Raw genomic sequence first — 19552 nt, forward strand, 5'->3', positions numbered from 1 at the left:
AGACCCCCAGTTTTCCTGGGCTTCTGTACCTTATGCAGCTGTTGCCGTTGAGTGTGAAACTATGTGGACTCTCGTCTGCCAGCTGCTGGCGGTGTTTTCTAAGACTGTGGGACCTTCAGGAGGTAGGGCTCTGCTGGAGGAAGTGAGTTTCCAGGGCCTTGAGGGTGCATAGTCTGAGCCCCTTTCTTTGGTCTCTGTGGATACTATAAGCAGCTGCCTCCTGTTACCTTCCCTGGCTATGAAGGTCCTTAGCTCTTCTTGTCAGGTACTGAGTGGAGACAAGAAGAGTGGCCTACTATAGCCCTCTTTAACCCTCTGTAGCCCAGAAGGGTTGCCTGATCTGCTCTGTCAATATTTCATGTGGCCAGGGTGTGAAGGTGTCTGGTGTCAATATTGTCAGGCTTCCTTATGCAAAAAATGAAGTGATTTTTAGTTAAAAACGAAACAACTGGTAAATCTGCTCTTTGGAATAACAAAGCCAATGTGGGGTTTTTCTTTGCAGCTCAAACTGCCCACCCTGGGGGTGGCAGTGGACGGAAGAGCTTTCTTCCCCTGTTCTTCCCCTTGCCACGAACACACAAAGCCTCTGGCCTCTGTCCGTTTCTCTTCCAGAGAGGATGAATGAATAAATCTGCTTCTCCGTTCTCTTTCCCACTGTATAGAGTCAGGGGGATCCAAGAGATAGTGCCATCCACCCTGGGCTGGCCCTTCTGGTCTCGGAGATGCAATTAAGACAGTCCCCCAAGGGCATGCTCAGAGGCCCCTTTCCGATGATTCCGACAGGTTTACCCCTCCACCCACTCTGCGATTCCACCCCTCTGCAGCTCAAAGGCTTCACTTCTAAGTCATAACCTTTCGCCTTTTGTTCCCACAGCCTCAGGACCAGGTTGATGTAAAATGTATCCATTCCACTGTTTCCCGATTGTGAACCAGATGTGACCAGCTACCTCTAGTTTGGAGCTAAAATAAACCCTTTCTCCTCCAAGTTGCTTTTGTCATAAGAAGACATTCCCTATAGCCTTAGTGCTGTGCGCTTGTCTCTCCTAAACCTCCAGTTGTTGCCCCTTGATTTTACCCACCACTGTGGTTAACTTGTAACTGCAGGATCATTTGAATTTCTGATTAACAGCCCTACGGAGGTACAGACGAGTCTTAATTTATATGTCTAACTCAATCGTGTAGAATTTATCTTTGAGCAGCTGAGCACTCAGTTGTTTGTTGAATAAATAAATGTTACTGTTTATGATCAGCGTTCATAAGTGCCGCTAGAGTAGGTCAAGTTTTCATCATCGCTAATCACTTGATTGCGGTGTTCCACCCTGAACTCACGAAGGACGAGTGATTGACTCTGAATCACAGGGCTGCAGCCATCTTGACTTGTCACCATAACAATGTCCCCAGGAAAACCTTGCTGGGTTTATCAGCATCATTTTCTACCAAACCACTACAAAGGGACAAACTACTGTAAGGGGCCATTCGAGGAGCGTGTGGCAGTGTGAGTGATGCAAGCTCTCGGTGGCAGCTGTGGTCTGCGGAGCTCTACAGCTGGACTTGGAGCCACATCTGCGGCCGGCTCCGTGATATTCACCTCAGATAAGCTGGATTCTTCCTGGCAAGGATGAAGTCACATTTGTCCTAAAACAAATATAGGCTTATCTTTCTTCCCCAAATGGCAGAGGATCAATTGTCCTTACAGTCTCACAGGACCATGGTGTGTCTGTTTGTTCAACGAACTGTGCTTGTGCAACCCAAGATCAGACTGCCTCTTTTCTGAGAGCTCCTTGCAGCCAGTGCCCACATAATGGGACTGGGATGTCTTGGTGGTCAGACGGGAGGGAATTCTGTGTCCTTGCTGCTCTTGATGCATTGAGAATTCACAGCCACGCTTGGGTACCCTGGTCAAGCATGTTCATGTCTTCCCCCTGGCAAGCCATCTCAAGCCTAAATTCTGCATCTGAGAGGAGGGAGCCTTAGTTGAGAAAATGCCCCCCCATAAGATTCAGCTGAAAGGCATTTTCTTAATTAGTGACTGATGGGAGAGGGCTCAGCCCATTGTGGGTGGTGCCATCCCTGGGCTGGTGGTCCTGGGTTCTATAAGAGAGCAGGCTGAGCAACCCAGTAAGCAGCTCCCCTCCGTGAACTCTGTATCAGCTCCTGCCTCCAGGTTCCTGCCCTGCTTGAGTTCCTGTCCTGACTTCCTTCAGTGACTGACAAAATGGAAGTGTGAGCGGAATAACCCTTTCCTCCCCTACTTATATTTTGTCAGAATGTTTGGTCTCAGCTTGTACTTAAACATGGGCAAAAAGTTTTAAGGTCTTAGGAGATCTTATCAAAGTATCTGATTTTTGCTGTCTTTCTCGACAATACTTGACTAGACATAGGACCCTTGCTCTGGGGCTGCAGACTTGGCTCAGTGGCTAAGAGCGCTTGCTGCTCTTCCAGAAGTTTGGTTCCCAGCACTCACTCACATCAGGTGATTCGCAGTCACCTGTAACTCCAGCTCCGGGGATACCTGGCGCCCTCTTCTGACCTCCATGGGTAATGCATGCATGTGGTATATGCTCCCACAAACATACACAATAGTAAAAAAGAAAAAGAAAATCTAAAACACTTGCTCTGAACAAACAGAACGGAGGGGAATGCCCAAAGTTCAGTTAGCTCCTGCATGATTCTGTCAAACGACTCCCAAATCTTCAGCAGCTCTAAGTAAAATCTGCCAGAAGAATGCTTGATGGCATTTGTACTGCCATAGCTACAAGGTGACGGTGTAGACTACTAAACCTCGACTCCAGCTCCATCTCTCCAAACTTGTCCAGGGTCACCCCAGTACAACTACTTTTGGCCAGTCACTCACTACTGATATTTACTTAAGGTCTTAATTTGTAATTTTTGGAGAAAGAGCCTCATGTAGTCCAGGCTAGCTTCAAACTTACTATATGGCTGAGGATAACCTTGAACCTGTGATTGCCCCTGCCTCTGCATCCTGAGTGTAATCCTGGGATTACCAGCCAAGTGGCACCACCATGTGTGTGTCCAGCACTTGGGACTGAACCCTGGGCTCTGTAAATGCTGAATAAGCACCCTACTGAGCTACAACCCCAGGTCCACAACGCTGTTGGAAATCAATTGTTTGCAAAGGCAAGTGTGCATCGCAGAGCCATAAATCAAATGCCAGGGTCACCTTCCTACGTAGAAACAAGCTGGGGAAAAGATACTAAGAATATTAAAAAGGAATATTAAATGGTATAATTAAATTTGCATGGCGACACCGCTCCTGTGGAGTCTTAAAATATATTTCTCTGTGGTGAAGAACCCTGGCTTCATGACGTTAGGTGGATTGGAAAAATAAGGATAATAATTTTCTCACTGTGTAAAAATGTCACGCTGGGAAACAGAAAAGCCAAACAAACAACGGCTTCCTTCCCCCACTCCCAAACATTTACTGCAATCAAGACTTAGTCTCTTAGATGTAACAGTGTAGAAATAATGGCCTGTAATTAAGATATCATTTAACTATAAACATTTCATTCATCCGTATTACAAATGGTACAGAGTACATGCACCATTATTAAAGGTATTGAAGGGGAAATATGAACACTTATCTTAAAACTGAATATTTTAAAAGATTTGCATTGCGTTTACTTGCTAAGATCACTGTTACAGGCTATGAAAGGCAAAACTTCAAACACTCAGGCCTGTAATTTCCTAGGGAAAACAATAGCATGAATTGGGGCTATGGTAAGAGAGCTCATTCATATACTGTCCCTGTGCCCTGTCTCCTCCTGCCTTCTCACTTGTGTCTGAATGCCTAGGATTCTTCCAAGTAGGTATTAAAATCCTGGGCTCCGCTCTGGGCAGGGGTTGGGGGTTAACTGCTTCCACGTGACTGGATCTTACCAGTCTTCCATGGAACCACAGGCTGGCACAAGATCAGTGCCCGTGTGAGCACAGGGCAAAGTCTTAGAAGTAGCAAGGACAGCCCAAGAGCATGCATCCCCCTAAGTTCCTGTCAGCTACCTCTGCCAGGCAGGTGGTGGCTCGGTGAATAGGGACAAATGGACACTTCTATGTTTCTTCTTGGAAGTCACTGCCTAGACTCAATCAGAGGGTGCTCTTCGTAAAAAGCACATGATAAACGTCAATAACAGGCTATTTAACTCACAGCATTCACCAATGGACCAATGAACTACACAGTTCCTGACCCTGTTCATTTGTACTTTGTGTTGTAGGTTAGCATTGCCTTGGGGAGTCAGCTGTGGTAGACGCAAGAGCTCTGGTCAACCTCGAGGGTAACTTTCCCTTTTTTCTGTTACCTGTCAACAATCGTTCTGCAACAGAAAGCAGTTGTTTGGTTCATTTTGTGATGTTGTTCCTGGGGTGTGGTAGTTTCAATGACCCCCTTCACATTCTATTTGTTCTGTGATACTGTTGTAGTGATACATTGTTTCCATCTCACCCTGCATTGCTCCCAAGGGTGGTATCCAGTGTCTCCAGGAGAATCAGAAACCTCAAAACTCCTTCAGGGCATTCACCTCCACTTGGGTGTGTGGACTTGCCGGCATTTGTGCAGCTTGCTTCTCTGGAAGGAATGACTTCTAAGAAGGGACAGATGTGTCAGTGTGGGGCACGTCTATCTTTTACCTATGAGTTTTCACTTCCGTCATGTAGTAGATATTTTTGTTTAATACTTTAATATATTAGTTCTCAAGGCGAGTATTGTTTCTCTTGGATGTTTTAAGGGAAATACCCTAGATTTATTTATTTATTTATTTATTTTTTTTTGGTTCTTTTTTTCGGAGCTGGGGACCGAACCCAGGGCCTTGCGCTTCCTAGGTTAGCGCTCTACCACTGAGCTAAATCCCCAGCCCCGATTTATTTTTTTAACATACCAGAAAATTCTAAAGCATTTAGAACAACAACAACAACAAAACCAAAAAAACAAAAAACAAAAAACAAACAAAACAAAGCAAAAAACAAATCTGATAGCTACCCTGAAGACTAAGAGAACCAAACTCTTGGCCAAATCTGGTTCCAGTCAGTCTCTGGGACTTAGCTTAAAATGTCAGCTCCTCCCTCTGTGTTCTCTCTGACCCTAACAGCTAGTGTTCGTTCTTTCTCTCTCTCTCTCTCTCTCTCTCTCTCTCTCTCTCTCTCTCTCTCTCTCTCATTGTAATTTGCTTGGCTCTCATGCAAGATGTCCAGTGTCCTCTTTCTTTTTTCAAGACCAGTTTTTAAAGCAAAAATCATTCATTTTGTCTTTTCTCTGCCACAGGAAATCTTAGTCCTTTCTAATCACAGAAAACATCCTTGACCACACTCAGGAAATAAAGCTCTGTAGATAGAGTGTGCTCATGTGTGCACAAGTGCACGACGGTATCATAGTAGAAGGTGAGGGCACAGCAGGGAGAGTTCACAGTCGGCACTGAACTGCTTTTGACAACAGCTTCTCTGGCACGGGCTCTGGCCCCAGTCTTCCATCCCAAGACACTGGCTCACTCACTAGCTGTCTGAACAGCACCAGCCTCCAGCTGTAACTGGAAGACATAAGCCACGTGTGAGGACTCAGCTGCAGTCAGGGCAGGTGGGTAAGGAAGAGAACAGTTGTCCTGAGGTGGGCACTGTGGCCATCTACAGACCCTCATCCCAATCTGACAGGTTGAAGGGGCATCTCGGTGGAGGGTTAAATCCTATGAAAATGGCAGCCAATGGAAAAATAGCCCTGCGCGTATAGACTATTTCTTTGTTTCCATAAATCTAAAATTGCTCTAAAAACGCAGTCTTTTAAATGAAAACCGAAAGGAGGTGGGAAGGAGAAATGGCTTGGTGGGTGACACACTGGTTTGTCTTCCAGAGGACCTGGGTTCAAAACCTAGTACCCACGTGATGGCTCACAACAGTCTGTAACTCCAGTTCCGGGGAATCCAATGCCCTCTCCTGGCCTCTGTGGACACTGCGTGCATGTGGCACGTAGACATGCGTGCAGGCAAAACACCCATATGCATAAAATAATGTTTAAATTATAAGAGAAAGAGAAGAGAAGAGAGGAAAGGGTGAAGAGGTAGAAGACAGACCCTGGTTAATGAGAAGCTCACTGGACTGGAGATGGCCTGAAGGTGGCCGTCACCTGCACCACCATTTACACTATAACCTCCCCCCATTTCTCCAGATACATAGTAAAATCTGATTAAAAACAAACAGCAACAAAACACAAAACAACAACAAAACCCCCAGCTGCCTGGGGCCAGTGGCGTCAGGGAAACAGAGGAATGCAATGTGGGGTGAAGCGACGCTTAGCTTTCCTACAGATCTAAGAACTTGGAATGAGAGAGCACAAGAGTGCAAGCCTCAGGGGATTGTGCTGTCCAAGATGGCGGCCGCCATCCCCAGGTTTGAGCACCCACAATAGGAAGAGTCCAAATTGACATGTGTTGAGAACTAGAGAGAAAGAAAAGCCGACAGCTCAAATGTTGTGCTAATTAAAATAGTATTTTGACACATACAGCTAAATGAACTACATTATGAAAATTGAACGGTCTTTTCACCTTTCTAACACAGCTATTAGAACCTTTTGAGTTGCACATGCAGCTTTGAAGACTGATCTCTAGAGTCTTTGGGATGCCAGGGATCCCCTACAGGGATCTGCTACATGGGATCCTTCCTATGGGAGTTTCAACCACCTCCAGCAGTAAAAGATTAACCCTGAGGGCTGGGACGGGACAGTCACACTGGCAGACTCCCTGTAAGAAGACAGAGACTGACAGGAGGAGGTGACTTTCTTTGCTTTAGCAACTCTAGGTTAAACTGCCAAGTTCCTAAGACGCATCAAGATTCAGCCTAAGGAGAGCGTGCACCACTTCAGGAACGCATTTACAGCATGAAACAAGGTACGAGGAACACATTTCCGACATAAAGAAGCTAAACTCAGTCATTGGACTTAAACCAGGAAATGAGTTAACCACGGGTTCATCAGAGGACAGGGCACCGTGTCTCTGAATCTTTCAAAGTTCACTGGAGGGATCAGACAGATGCCTGCTGCCATCACTTACAGGTTGTATCTATTTCATGTCTTATCTATGTCATGAGCCAGCTGTCTGGAGATTTGTGAGCAGAAAGCCGAATTACAAAAATGCTGACACCGAGTTACCCAAATCAGGTAGAACCAGAAACCAGCCCTCAGACACGCCGTGTGTGGAGCCTGTGTATGGGGCCCAGCTCCTCTAGATTCTGCACCGTGTATCTATGGTTACCAGGGTAAGACCCACACAAACGTCAGATCTGAGGTGACGTAATAGCACACGGTCTAGTATGTTTGTTGGTCCTGGTCACAGAGAGACCTGTGACTTGCCTGAGAGCACATTGCTTACCAACATGTCAAGACTCAATACAGCTGTATACTTGGCACCCTGGGAATGAGCCATGCTTCCTGAGGATCGGTGTGGGATGTCTGTAGTGGCTATTCCTGGTTGTCGACTTGACGATATCTGGAATGAACTACAATCCAGAATTGGAAGGCTCACCTTTGATTCTATCTTGAGGCTCGGAGACACGAGTTTCTGATCTGGATCTTGGCATGGAGCTCTTGAGGCATAGTGGTAGTGGCTATGAATCCCAGGAGACTAAGGCAAGGAGATCTCTGAGTTCAAGGTCATCTGGGACAAAGCAAGTTCCAGACCCAGGTGTGGTGGTACACACCTTTATCTGGGCCACACCTTCTGCTGGAAACCTACATAGGGACATTGGAAGAAGGAAGATTCTTCTTCACCTGCCTGCCTTGTGGGACTGAGCCACTGCTAGATCCTTGGACTTCCATTCACAGCTGCTGCTGACCATTGTTGGGGAATTGGACTACAGACTGTAAGTCATCAACAAACAAATTCCCTTACTATATAGAGACTACCCTTTAAGTTCTGTGACTCTAGAGAGCCCTGAGTAATACTATGACTAAACACTCCAGCTGGCCACACTTATTCCAGAGGACTCTCTTTAAAAGAAGGATCAGGGGTTGGGGATTTAGCTCAGTGGTAGAGCGCTTGCCTAGGAAGCGCAAGGCCCTGGGTTCAATCCCCAGCTCCGAAAAAAAAAAGAACCAAAAAAAAAAAAAATAAAAGAAGGATCAAAAAATCCCAGTATATAATATGTACATTTGTATATAATAAGTATATTTTATTTATATTACATATAATATATACTACATAGAACATGATACATACACATTATATAGCATATATATTATGTATATTATATACGTATTACATATATGTTATGTACTATATGCACACATAATATATATATGTACATATATAGTATATATTATGTACATTAGAACACTTCTTTTAAATATATTTAGCTGGTGAGGCCATGCAGTTCCTTCCTGTGGCAAGAGCACTTATACTCTAGACATTTATCAGAACTTGATTATAATAACGTAGTCATGGGCCAGCCATTGCATACACTCAGCCCTAAGCTTAGTGGATGGAGCTAACCCCGCCCACTCCTCAGCACTGAGCTTAGTGGATGGAGCTAACCCCGCCCACTCCTCCTTAGCACTGAGCTTAGTGGATGGAGCTAACCCCCACCCCACCCCTCCTTCTGTCTCGTCTTTGTAGCTTTTCTCCCAGAAAGCTTACATGCAATGGGAGAAGCGACTGACAAAGAGTCCAGGAAAGCACCCTCCTCTTTCACATACCTAATGGTTACCAGGTGCTTATCAACCACCAGGGAGCCTCTGGGCCTTGGACAAGTGGCCTAGGTAGCCGTGGAGAGAGAGTCTACACCTAAGATGCCTGGTGTCCAGGGACAAGGCGAAGAGCACCGGGTGCGAAGTGAAACCAGGGAGCAGGCTCAGAGGCCCGAGCTCCTCTCCTACACTGCACATAGGCACATCCCAAGCACCCAGACACTTCCAGAACTCTGGTGACCTGTTCCTCAAAATATACACCAACGCTCTCCTCTCCTGCCAGCCCTGAAGTGCACTGACACAGTATTCCGGAGAGTCCAGACTAACTAGTTAACCTTCATGAGCGGCAGGACATGGCTCTGAAAGTTGGTCTCCTGTAGATGGGAGCTGCTCTTCTGAATGGAGGGTTAACTTTTCAATTTTTCAGCATGCATGAGCACATACACACAAGGTTTTTGTGTTTTTTAAATCGTGCATGTATGAATGCTTGTCCACATGTGTGTATATGAAGAAGCCTATGCATCATGTGTTCACTGAGGCCAAACGTGGGTGTCGCCATACCTCGTGGAACTGGAGCTATGGATGGTTGTTAGAGCCCTTGCGTGGGTGCTGGGAACCGACCTGGGTCCTCTGCAAGAACAGCAAGGGCTCCTAACCACTGAGCCACCTCTCCAGCCCTGTGTACCTCGTGTTAAAAGTTTTCTAGTCCTTCAGTAAACAGTGGATAACAAAGTTATTTTACTAGGAATTGCTTCCTTCAAAGGAAAAAAAAAAGGAGACACAATGTTTCACAACTCCATTTTCAATGTATTTCTACAGAGCCCCTCCCCCCAGGATCAGGACCTCAATGAACGCTCTAAGACTTTGCCTTGTAAGGGTCTACTGTTCCCCTAACGTCGAATCTCCTCCTAAATGGGAGGTGAATGGGTTAAGGACTTGTTAAAGCATTTGGACATTATTTGAGGGTCTGGAGTGACATTCAGAGGCCAGGTACCACTGAGCAGGACACTGGAGGTACCGTACCTTTGCAGGTGAAGCATTTGATGTGGAAATGCTTGGTCTGAACACGGAGAACTTCGCCCTTGCATGGCTCCCCGCACTTATGGCAGTGAATGACAGGCTTCTCTGACGAGTGGTGAGGGTCCTGAGGGTGGGCCACTGGAAGGAAACAGAAAATGATCTGGTTGAGAAGGGAGTACTACTAGAAAACCATCTGTACAGGGATGTGTGACTATCCCCACCACCTAGTGGCAGACGAGCCACCGGGCTGTGGGAAAACGCTGCTAATTAAGGTCAAAGTCCACCATAACCAGACAGCCTCTGGGCTTGGCACAATGTGGGAGACTCCGGTCATTAGCAGGGGGGGGCTTCTCTTTCTCTGACCTTGTCTGGGGAATCCTTAGGCACCCCCTTCCTCAAGCCTCTACCTGAGGACTGTCAGGTAGACTCAGTTAGATTATGGGATCCGTTTCCTTTCTCCTGATAAAACCAGTTCAGCTAGCACCTGAGATTCCTGAAATGCTTCCCCATGCTAATAAGGCCTTTTGGTGCCCTAAGCTCTCAACCAATGACCTTTGCTTATCCTGGATGTTTTTACCCTCGGTCTCCCCCAAACTTTATAAGCCTTGAGTCACCCTAAGTAAAGTTGATATGCCTCCTGATAGTTGGGAACTTCCTAACACTGCCCCCCTCCCCCACCAACCCTCCGTGGACCTTATTGGCCATGAGAGTGGGGAGATGAACACTCGGCCATTCAATGAGCATGAACTGAACACAGATACTGTACCCCACAATGGACCCACAGATGCGGGTCAATGGCAGCCTGAACAGTCTGCTGGGGGCACATCCTTAACAGTTCTCTGGGGACGTATGTGCTTGTTCATTTGGATCGTGCTATTTCTGCCTTTTGCTTCCACTTTTCAAGGACTGCGCACTGGGTCAGTACAATCTTGTTTCGTTCAGTATTTTGCAGTCAGTGACTGTGACACCTTTTGGCTGACCTAGCTCACTGTAAATCAATGGTTCCTAACGGACAGAGACCATTCCATACGGTTTGTTCGGTTTCTTCCCTAACACTTTCACGTCCCAGCTCCCCTCTCAGAGCAGAATGCTCTTGCACTGGTAACTACTTAGGCTGTGTGGGACAGCGTCTCTCTGCCACCATCAGAGGGTGTTTTCTGTCTTAACTTGGGGACTCACTGGGTGCCCACTGTGAGAGTCTCAGATCCTCACACACACTATGAGCAAACAATTTAAAAATAATATTGCTCTGGGAAGCCTGGATCCCTCTGCACAAGACCTGCTTACTTGCCTGTTGGTCAAGGGAGACTGGACTAGGTTGAGTGCATATGAGGGGCTCGCAGAGATCCTCTCTGACGCAGGGCACGGTTTTCAGGAAATCAAAGTGAATGTTGCTGTCCTGGTCTCAGAGTACAGTGCACAGCCTGAACTGTGCAATACCTGGTTTTAGCCAACCACGGAGGCTTGTGCCTCTGCAGTTTACCTGGCCGTAGAATGTCAAATGTTTCACTGCTAGTCACTTCCCGGTCCACTGAAGAGCCTTAGAGTCTATATGACTCACTAGGGTATCTACACTTGATCAACCAACACAGAGACCAAAGACATTTTGTAAAAGTTTGTCAAGTAGGAAAACTCTACTGGGCAGCCAACGTGAGACAGCTAAGACCCAAGGTAGAAAGGACCTTAGAGCCAGAAGCTGGATGTGTGCTGCGGCATGGATAATGGCCCAAAGTTCTGTAAAGAACACCCCCTCCCCACCCCTACCCCAATCTCATGTTGAAAAGGGTTTGGGCAAGAACAGTGCAAACAACCAGTTTCTGGTCCCGTTCTCTAAAGACAAGGTTCTTGTGAGGTTTTGATCGGGAGCAGGTGTGGTTTCGGGCTACACATGTGACTCGTGTGCCCGGAGGCACTGTCGCCTGGATCCCAAGAATGCCAAGAAGCAGGGAACCCAGCATCACCAGCCACCCGCATTCCTTTATCTACCAGATAAGATCTCTCGTGAAAACCTGTATTTACCTTCAAATTCATATTTACAACACAAATGAGGGAGGGGGTCTGCGTGCTATCGCGATCTCAGAGAGCCATGTCCAACAAAGTCAAGAATCTATTCACACTGGCACTGAAAGGAAGGCTCTCTCAGTAGCACCTGCTCATTCTCCTCCAGTTAACTCCTGTCAATGAGAAACGCTATCGTCACCGGGTACCTGTCTAATACCGGGCATGGTTCTTACACTCGTCATTTATTCCAGTTGCACCACCCTTGCCTGGCAGTGGGATGAACAATAGGGCTCCCATTTGGTGGATGGGGAAATCGGGCATCGGAGATGCTGAGCGCCCACTCAGAGCAGCAGCTAGTGTGAGTGCAGCCAGTGTGAGTGCAGCCAGTGTGAGAGCAGCCAGTGTGAGTGCAGCCCAGTGTGAGTGCAGAGGACCACACTGAGTCCCTTCTGCACCTGCTATGATCCTCCCAGACTGTTAGGATCAGACAGGAAATTGTTCTAAGATACTCAGCCAATTTTATGTGCAGTTCCACAAGTAAAAACTAGGGTTTGTCTTTTAGAGAGAACACTGACAGTTTATGTGTATGTCAGTGTATGAGATACATTTATGACTCATGTATATCAGCATATCACATACATTTATGACACATATGTGACAGTGTATGTGTATGTCAGTGTATGACATACATTTACGACATGTATGACAGTGTATATCTCTAGTGGGCCCAGGATCCTGGCTATCACCAAGGTAACTGTGCCGACCGTAGAATCATAAATCCCTGTGTCTTTGTTTAATTAAAAAAATCCCCAATATTTGCCTGGGTATGGGGGTCAGTAATTACCTTCTAGCAAATTTCTCAAGCAATTCCTACACATACTCCAGATGAAGAACTTTAGCATTTTTCCTGAAAAGTGATTTTGCTTTTATTTTTAATTGTGTGTGTAGTAATGTGTGGGCTTGGTATGTGAGGGAAGTGTCCATGCAGGTCAGGAGAAAAGAATGGGTCCCTGGAGCATTACAGGTGGTTATGGGATGCATCACATGGTTACTGGGAACCCAAACTCAGGTTTCTCCAAGACCAGCATGGGTCTTAACCACCGAGCCATCACAGCCTGAATGCTAGCATGCTCATTACGCAGGTCTGCTAAAAAGTTAGGATTTACAGACCTCAAGACCTCCCTGTTCAGCATGTCCTACAGGTGTGTACCACTACAACCAGCAGGCCCATCCTCTCCAGAAACAACAGAACACAGGGCATCCCTTAAACAGAAGGTGAGTCTCTGCCTAAGAAACCACGAGATTCTCGTGACTCTCAATTTCATATTGCTAAGCCAGCCATCCAGGCTGACTCACAAGAACAGAAGGAAGATCTGCCATTCTCAGCTTTTCTGTGTGATAAGGGGCCAGCTCAAATGCTGGCGACTGCCCCCGGGTGAGAGCAGGGACCATTATCTGCATTCTGTAAACATTTCCCTTTGGAAAGATGTGGTGTTACACCTGAAGGTTTCCATGCCTGGAGAGGACTTTCACCTTCAACCAGAGGTAACAGACTACTTGCCTTTCCTTCATCTGGCAGCCTGAGCTCATGTGTGTACACACACACACACACACACACACACACACACACACACACACACTCACACACATACACATGCACACACGCACACAAACCCACACAGGTACACACACACTCATACACACACAAACCCACACAGGTACACACACACTCATACACACACAAACCCACACATGTACAAACCCACACAGATACACACATAGACACATAGACACATATACATATATTCAGACACACACAGACACACACAAGCAGACACGCACACATGCACACACACAGATACTCAGACACACAGACACACACAGACATATACACACAGAGAGAGACACACAGATATACACACACATACACAGAGAGAGACACACAGACACATATACACACAGATAAACACACACATACATATACACACATACACAGAGAGACACACACACAGACACATATATACACACAGATAAACACACACATACATATACACACATACACAGAGAGAGACACACACACAACACATACATACACACACACATACATATACACACACATAACAGGACAAAATCAGTGTGTGTCTTATCCTAATTAAATCAATGTAGACAAACAGTCTCCCTTCTTTTTTACAAGGTGAGCAGAGAGATTCATTTTATATGGCTGTCTTTGGCGGCTTGGTTATTACCAAGTGCATGGCAGTGTTTGTTGCTGCAGTGAACACTGAAATGTCTTGAGATGCCTGCAGCAGGCTCACATGGGTGCTGCACTCACAGAGCCTGAAGCATCAGAGCTGCACTCACTGAGTCTGCAACATCGGAGCTGCACTCACTGAGTCTGCAACATCAGAGCTGCACTCACCTAGTCTATAACATCAGAGCTGCACTCACTGAGTCTACAACATCAGAACTGCACTCACTGAGTCTACAACATCAGAACTGCACTCACTGAATCTGCAACATTGGAGCTGCATTCACCTAGTCTATAACATCAGAGCTGCTCTCACTGAGTCTACAACATCAGAACTGCACTCACTGAGTCTACAACATCAGAACTGCACTCACTGAGTCTGCAACATTGGAGCTGCACTCACTGAGTCTGCAACATCAGAGCTGCACTCACCTAGTCTATAACATCAGAGCTGCACTCACCTAGTCTATAACATCAGAACTGCACTCACTGAGTCTACAACATCAGAACTGTACTCACCGAGTCTACAACATCAGAACTGCACTCACTGAGTCTGCAGCATCAGAGCTGCACTCACTGAGTCTACAACATCAGAGCTGCACTCACTGAGTCTGCAACATCAGAGCTGCGCTCACTTGCTCTTATGACTCCATCAGGGCCTGGGTGCTCTCTGCTTCTTCTACTGATGGGGAAACTGAGGAATAAAGAGCTCACATTTCTGTGCCCTTTGCCTAAGGCTTCCCAACTCTTTCCACTGTTTCTAGTGGTCAATGATTTACCCTGAAGGGGTGTGTGTGTGTGTGCGTGCGTGCGTGCGTGCGTGTGTGTGTGTGTGTGTGTGTGTGTGTGTGTTTCATCTTAGGAGAAGTGCAGGGAACTCTGAAAGCACAACCGCATGCTTTCGGAATAACAATGAAACAAAAGAACGTGAGTATAGATTTCTCCAGGTCATAGTACCAACGTTTGGAGAGGCTTTGGCCCCTCAGACAGCGCTGCCTACTGCAAGCTAATCAAGCTAATTCACGGTCACATAAAGTGGCCCAGCCACACCTCTGAAGCTCCAGCGTGGGCATGAGATTGGGAAGCATGACCCTGAGGCCCCAGCAACCTCTGGTGCCCTTAGGCAGAGAGGTCTCATTCCAGAGCCTGCCCTGCAGCCCTTCAATCAAAGCCACAACCCACCAATCTCACCTTGCTCACACTTATCCCTCTCAGAGACAGACATGAAGCTAGGACGTGTGAAGTGAGATTGCTCCAGGGTAGGAAAGACCCTGGCCCTGGGTCAGGACTTGGGTATGTTACATATACTCTGGATTATATGAGATACTGAGAAACATCCATGTCACTGTCTTCCTCAATCTTTGGGGTCAGGGGTGGGTGTGGGGGAGGCGGGGGAAAATCTTCCCCAGGCATGAGCCCCCTAACTGATTATCCAATACCAAGGGGTCATCCCTGGAATCATTTACATATAAATAGCACTGTATTATTATGTACAGTATTATTATTATTATAAGTACAGCAGACTGTATTTATATGTTTATATTAAAGAAACAATAAAAAAGAGAAAGAGACCCTTAATTAGAGAGCGAGAGAAAAAAGGGGAAAATGATATAATTATAAGTTTCAAAGAAATTAAAATTAAAAACACTGGGGCTGGGGATTTAGCTCAGTGGTAGAGCGCTTACCTAGGAAGCGCAAGGCCCTGGGTTCGGTCCCCAGCTCCGAAAAAAAGAACCAAAAAAAAAAAAAAAAATTAAAAACACTAAGAAACATGGGCTTTAGTTAAGGCTGTTAGGAACACGGTCTGGCTTATTATAACAAATGAATTATACTTACATATCGATAGCAAGGGAAATGGTGTTAGGTATGGAGATTGCTACATTGTCTCAATTCCTGTATTCTAATTTTTTAAAAGTAATTATGTTTAAAAGAACAAAAATAAAACAACTATAGAGAAATCGGCACCGGCTCTCCAGGTCACAATGTGACAAGTTCAAGGTTCTCTGCTGGCATCAGTAACACTGGCCTCTGTGATTTCTAAAACGGAACTCCATCAGCTGAGGAGTTTTGAACACAGGTAGCCTCCACTCCAGAGAGCAAGCACTTGAATGTTATGTAGTGGGATTAACACACAAAGCTCTCCTGAGCTGAGCTTGAGGACCACTTCCTGATCTCACAGAGGTATCCCCCAAGGTCTCTGCATGGTTCATATACCCTGTTTAAAATGCCTCTTCTCTGTCCCACCTCTCCAAATCCAACCTGACTGACAAGGTCCAGACCAGGACACCTCAGGTTCTAACATAGGTCTAAGTTTCTAAGATAGTGTGGAAGGGTCAAAGGTTTCCTTTTCTATATCTCTGCTGACCAATTCTGCTCAAAAACTGCGAAAAAAAAGGGGGTCAGGGAGACTATATTGGGCATCTTGGGAACTGCAATTTCAGACACATTAGTTCAGCTAGTGATAAAGCAGCATTCAGGAGGCAAGAGGCAATCTTCACAGTACTGAAGATTCTCTTGTGAGGAAACTTCTGTCAAATTTAAGGACATGGGTACTGCATAGCTGGGGTCACATGTCCCACAGAACATAAAGAGCACCTAAAGGTGGTAAAACAGGATTCCAGTAACCTTGATATCTCAGTACATGAAGCAATTTGCTCTGACTGCTGCCAATCAGAGGGAAGTGCTCACAGCTGGATTCGCAGCTGGAATGATGCACAAGCCCAGCCACCTGGTGGCTTCTCCATTTCATTTGTATGTGTGTATATATGTGTGTGGTGTGTGCAGGTTCATAGGATCTGGCCTGAACTTGTACCAGCATGGGAGAACCTCTGTGAATTCCAGGTAAAAACCAGAGACCTGGTCTCTAAAAGAAGGTGGGCCAGTTCCTGAGGAACATATGACAACTGAAGATGCCCTTTGACCTCCATACACTTGTACACACATGCACATGCACCCTGTAACACACACACACACACACACACACACACACAAAGAACATCAGTAAATCGCTATTACAGGTGACATTTACTGAACATATACTGTGTTCCAGACCGTGTACTGTCCTGGTGTGCCAATCACAGACAGACCTTCCCACAAATGCCAGTGGGTACTAGTCCCTGTTCTTGTTTTACAGAACGCAGGCTTTACAGGAAACCCAAACAAGAAGAGGTGAACACCTTGCCCAGGATCCCACATCTAAAACAGTCTGCTCCGAGCCTCATACTTGGAAACTGCGGGAGGCTGGGATTTCCACAGGAAAATGTGATCCAGCACAGGAGGAAACAGAGCTGGCACGGCAAGCAGGCGCTCTAGATTCTGATTAGCCAGCTCAGAAGAGGCGAACATCCAGCTGCATCGACACTGGAAAGGGATGCCTGCTAGTAAACAAATAAATAAGCGAATGGGGGAAAGCTCTCGAAATACAAGGGCTTTGGAAAGAGCTATATGAGAAGAAGGGTCAGCAAAGGTGAGACGGTGAGGGAACACTGCCTGCCCTGCACAGGCAGTACTCCGGGCAGCCCCAGCGCAGGCCAGGGTTGGAGTCTTTCTCAGGTTCAGATTGCCTGGATTGCAGCCATAGGAGGGGACTTTGCATGGTAAAGCTGACGCTAGGAATTGTGGGAATGGCTTAGTGGGTAAGAACCTTAGGGGCACAAGGATGAGGACCTGAGTTTGGATTGTTAGCACCCACACTAAAAACCTGGGGTGGGCACATATGGGCCTGTAATCCACGTGCTGTAGTGAGCAGAGATCACTGAAGCTTTCTGGCCAGCCAGTCCAGAGAAAACAGTGACTCCATGAGAGATCCTGTCTCAAGGGAATAAGGGGGACCTTGATAGAGTAGGACAGCTAACATCATCACCTGGCTTCTTCCCCATTAGAGCACGTTCTCGTTCTCTCTCTCTCTCTCTCTCTGTGCCCCCTCCCTGCCCCCCCATGCACACACACACACACACACACACACGCACCCATATGAGCATACACTTGAAATACATGCACATACACATACATGCATATACACACACTTATACACACATGTGCACGCACACATGAGCACACTCACACATGCACACACACATGCACGCATACACATATGAGCACTCACATGCACATACATATATATGCGCGCGCACACGCACGCACACGCACACACAGATTCTGCCTAAAGACAGGATGCCTATCCCCTTGGGAGTCTGTGTTGCAGCCACTGCACACTGCCTAACTTTCCCGGCTTCTGTTGCCTTCTAAGCACATCCTTGAGTTGTGCTCCCTCCCACCTCCCACTCCCTTTCTCTGAGCTAGAGCGGTACAGGAAATGAGAAATGCAAGCAGTTAAATAAATTTATGCACAGGGTTCCTAATGTGCAGTTTACTCTGCGGCTCACTTCCTGCTGTGGCAAGTGGTAGTTACCAGAAGCTGCACGGGAGGCTACCCTGTCATTAGTGGTCCAAACGAGCCTTCTCTTGAATTGGCCTCTGCGACCTCCTTTTCTGATACCTCGTGAGTCTGGTAATCAGGGTTATTACTTGGCACAAACAGTCCCTCAGGTGGGCTCTGTTCTTGTCTACCTGTGCCGCTTGTGGCTTTCTATGAGGAAGGTGTCCCTGTCCTCCATTTGCCTTGACTGTGGCAACCTGCTAACCCCTCTGCCGAGCTCCTGAGGATAGAAACAGGCCAGGCTCAAATCCAGTTAATCTGATTCCCCTCAAGGTGGGGAGGCTCTGAGATAACCATTGTACGGCTGGGCGGTTGCCTGGAGTGACTCACATCACATGTGCTTCCGTGCTCCACATGCCTGCTGCACAAGAAGGTGGGTCTCAGAGAGAATGACGTCATCAGCCTCGTCTTCCCTCCCTCCCAAGAGTGACTTCCTGGACACACCTGTGACTGCTGTGACCCAGTCAATGCTTTCCTATGCCCTCTCTCTGACAGCTGGAATTTTACCTTACGGTGCGGTCCTAATGGGCAAGTCCCAAGGATCTCCGACAGCAATCAGGTGGACTCTGCTCTGGAAATTAAGGGACCCGGTCCATCCCTTCCCTCGTCAGTCGAGTGCCTCAACTTCCCCGAGACAATACAGCAGTCAACCGCAGTCAGCCAGGGCGGCAGGACAGCCTATGTGAAGCTCACTTCTTTCTGGGTTAGCACTGAAACCTGTGTCTGTCAGCTGAATGTCACAAAGGACAGTCAGGAACCTATACACAGGAAGGTCTGAAATGGGACAGAAAACCCTGGAATTTTATAGAACGTTTAAGGCCACCTGGAGACCGTAAATTGTCCCTGCACCAGAAATTCCTCTTAGAACTGGATCAAGTCAAACCCTCCTGGCAGATCACCACATCTTAATGGGCTGGGAGAGAGCCAGGGCCATCCTGATTGTGAGACAGGAAGGCACTGGGATGCCATTTGAGCCATCTGTAGGGATATGAGTCAAGAGGGAAGGTCAGAGTGTGTAAGATGAGGACCCGCCATGGCTCCCATCCCTCGGTTCCTAACCCAGACTCCTTAGCCGGGTAAACAACAAAGTGAAGATCTAAGGCGTCGACTGCGGTGTCCCGTACAGAACAAACCAGTGGTCAGAACCACACACAGCCTCCCAGTCGTC

General features: G+C 46.9%; 1 protein-coding gene across 32 annotated transcripts in view; it reads right to left on the reverse strand.

Annotated features, from left to right (window-relative positions):
* Ablim1 (actin-binding LIM protein 1) overlaps window positions 1-19552 on the reverse strand; it is a 288302-nt gene that overhangs the window by 136822 nt on the left and 131928 nt on the right. For all 32 annotated transcript variants that reach the window (NM_001395154.1, XM_039110220.2, XM_039110327.2 and 29 more), the window contains one exon: window positions 9701-9835. In NM_001395154.1, coding sequence (NP_001382083.1) covers window positions 9701-9835 — 135 coding nt within the window. The remainder of the gene's footprint in view (window positions 1-9700; window positions 9836-19552) is intronic.

Source organism: Rattus norvegicus, chromosome 1 (genome assembly GCF_036323735.1).
Source record: "Rattus norvegicus strain BN/NHsdMcwi chromosome 1, GRCr8, whole genome shotgun sequence".
Lineage (NCBI taxonomy): Eukaryota > Metazoa > Chordata > Mammalia > Rodentia > Muridae > Rattus > Rattus norvegicus.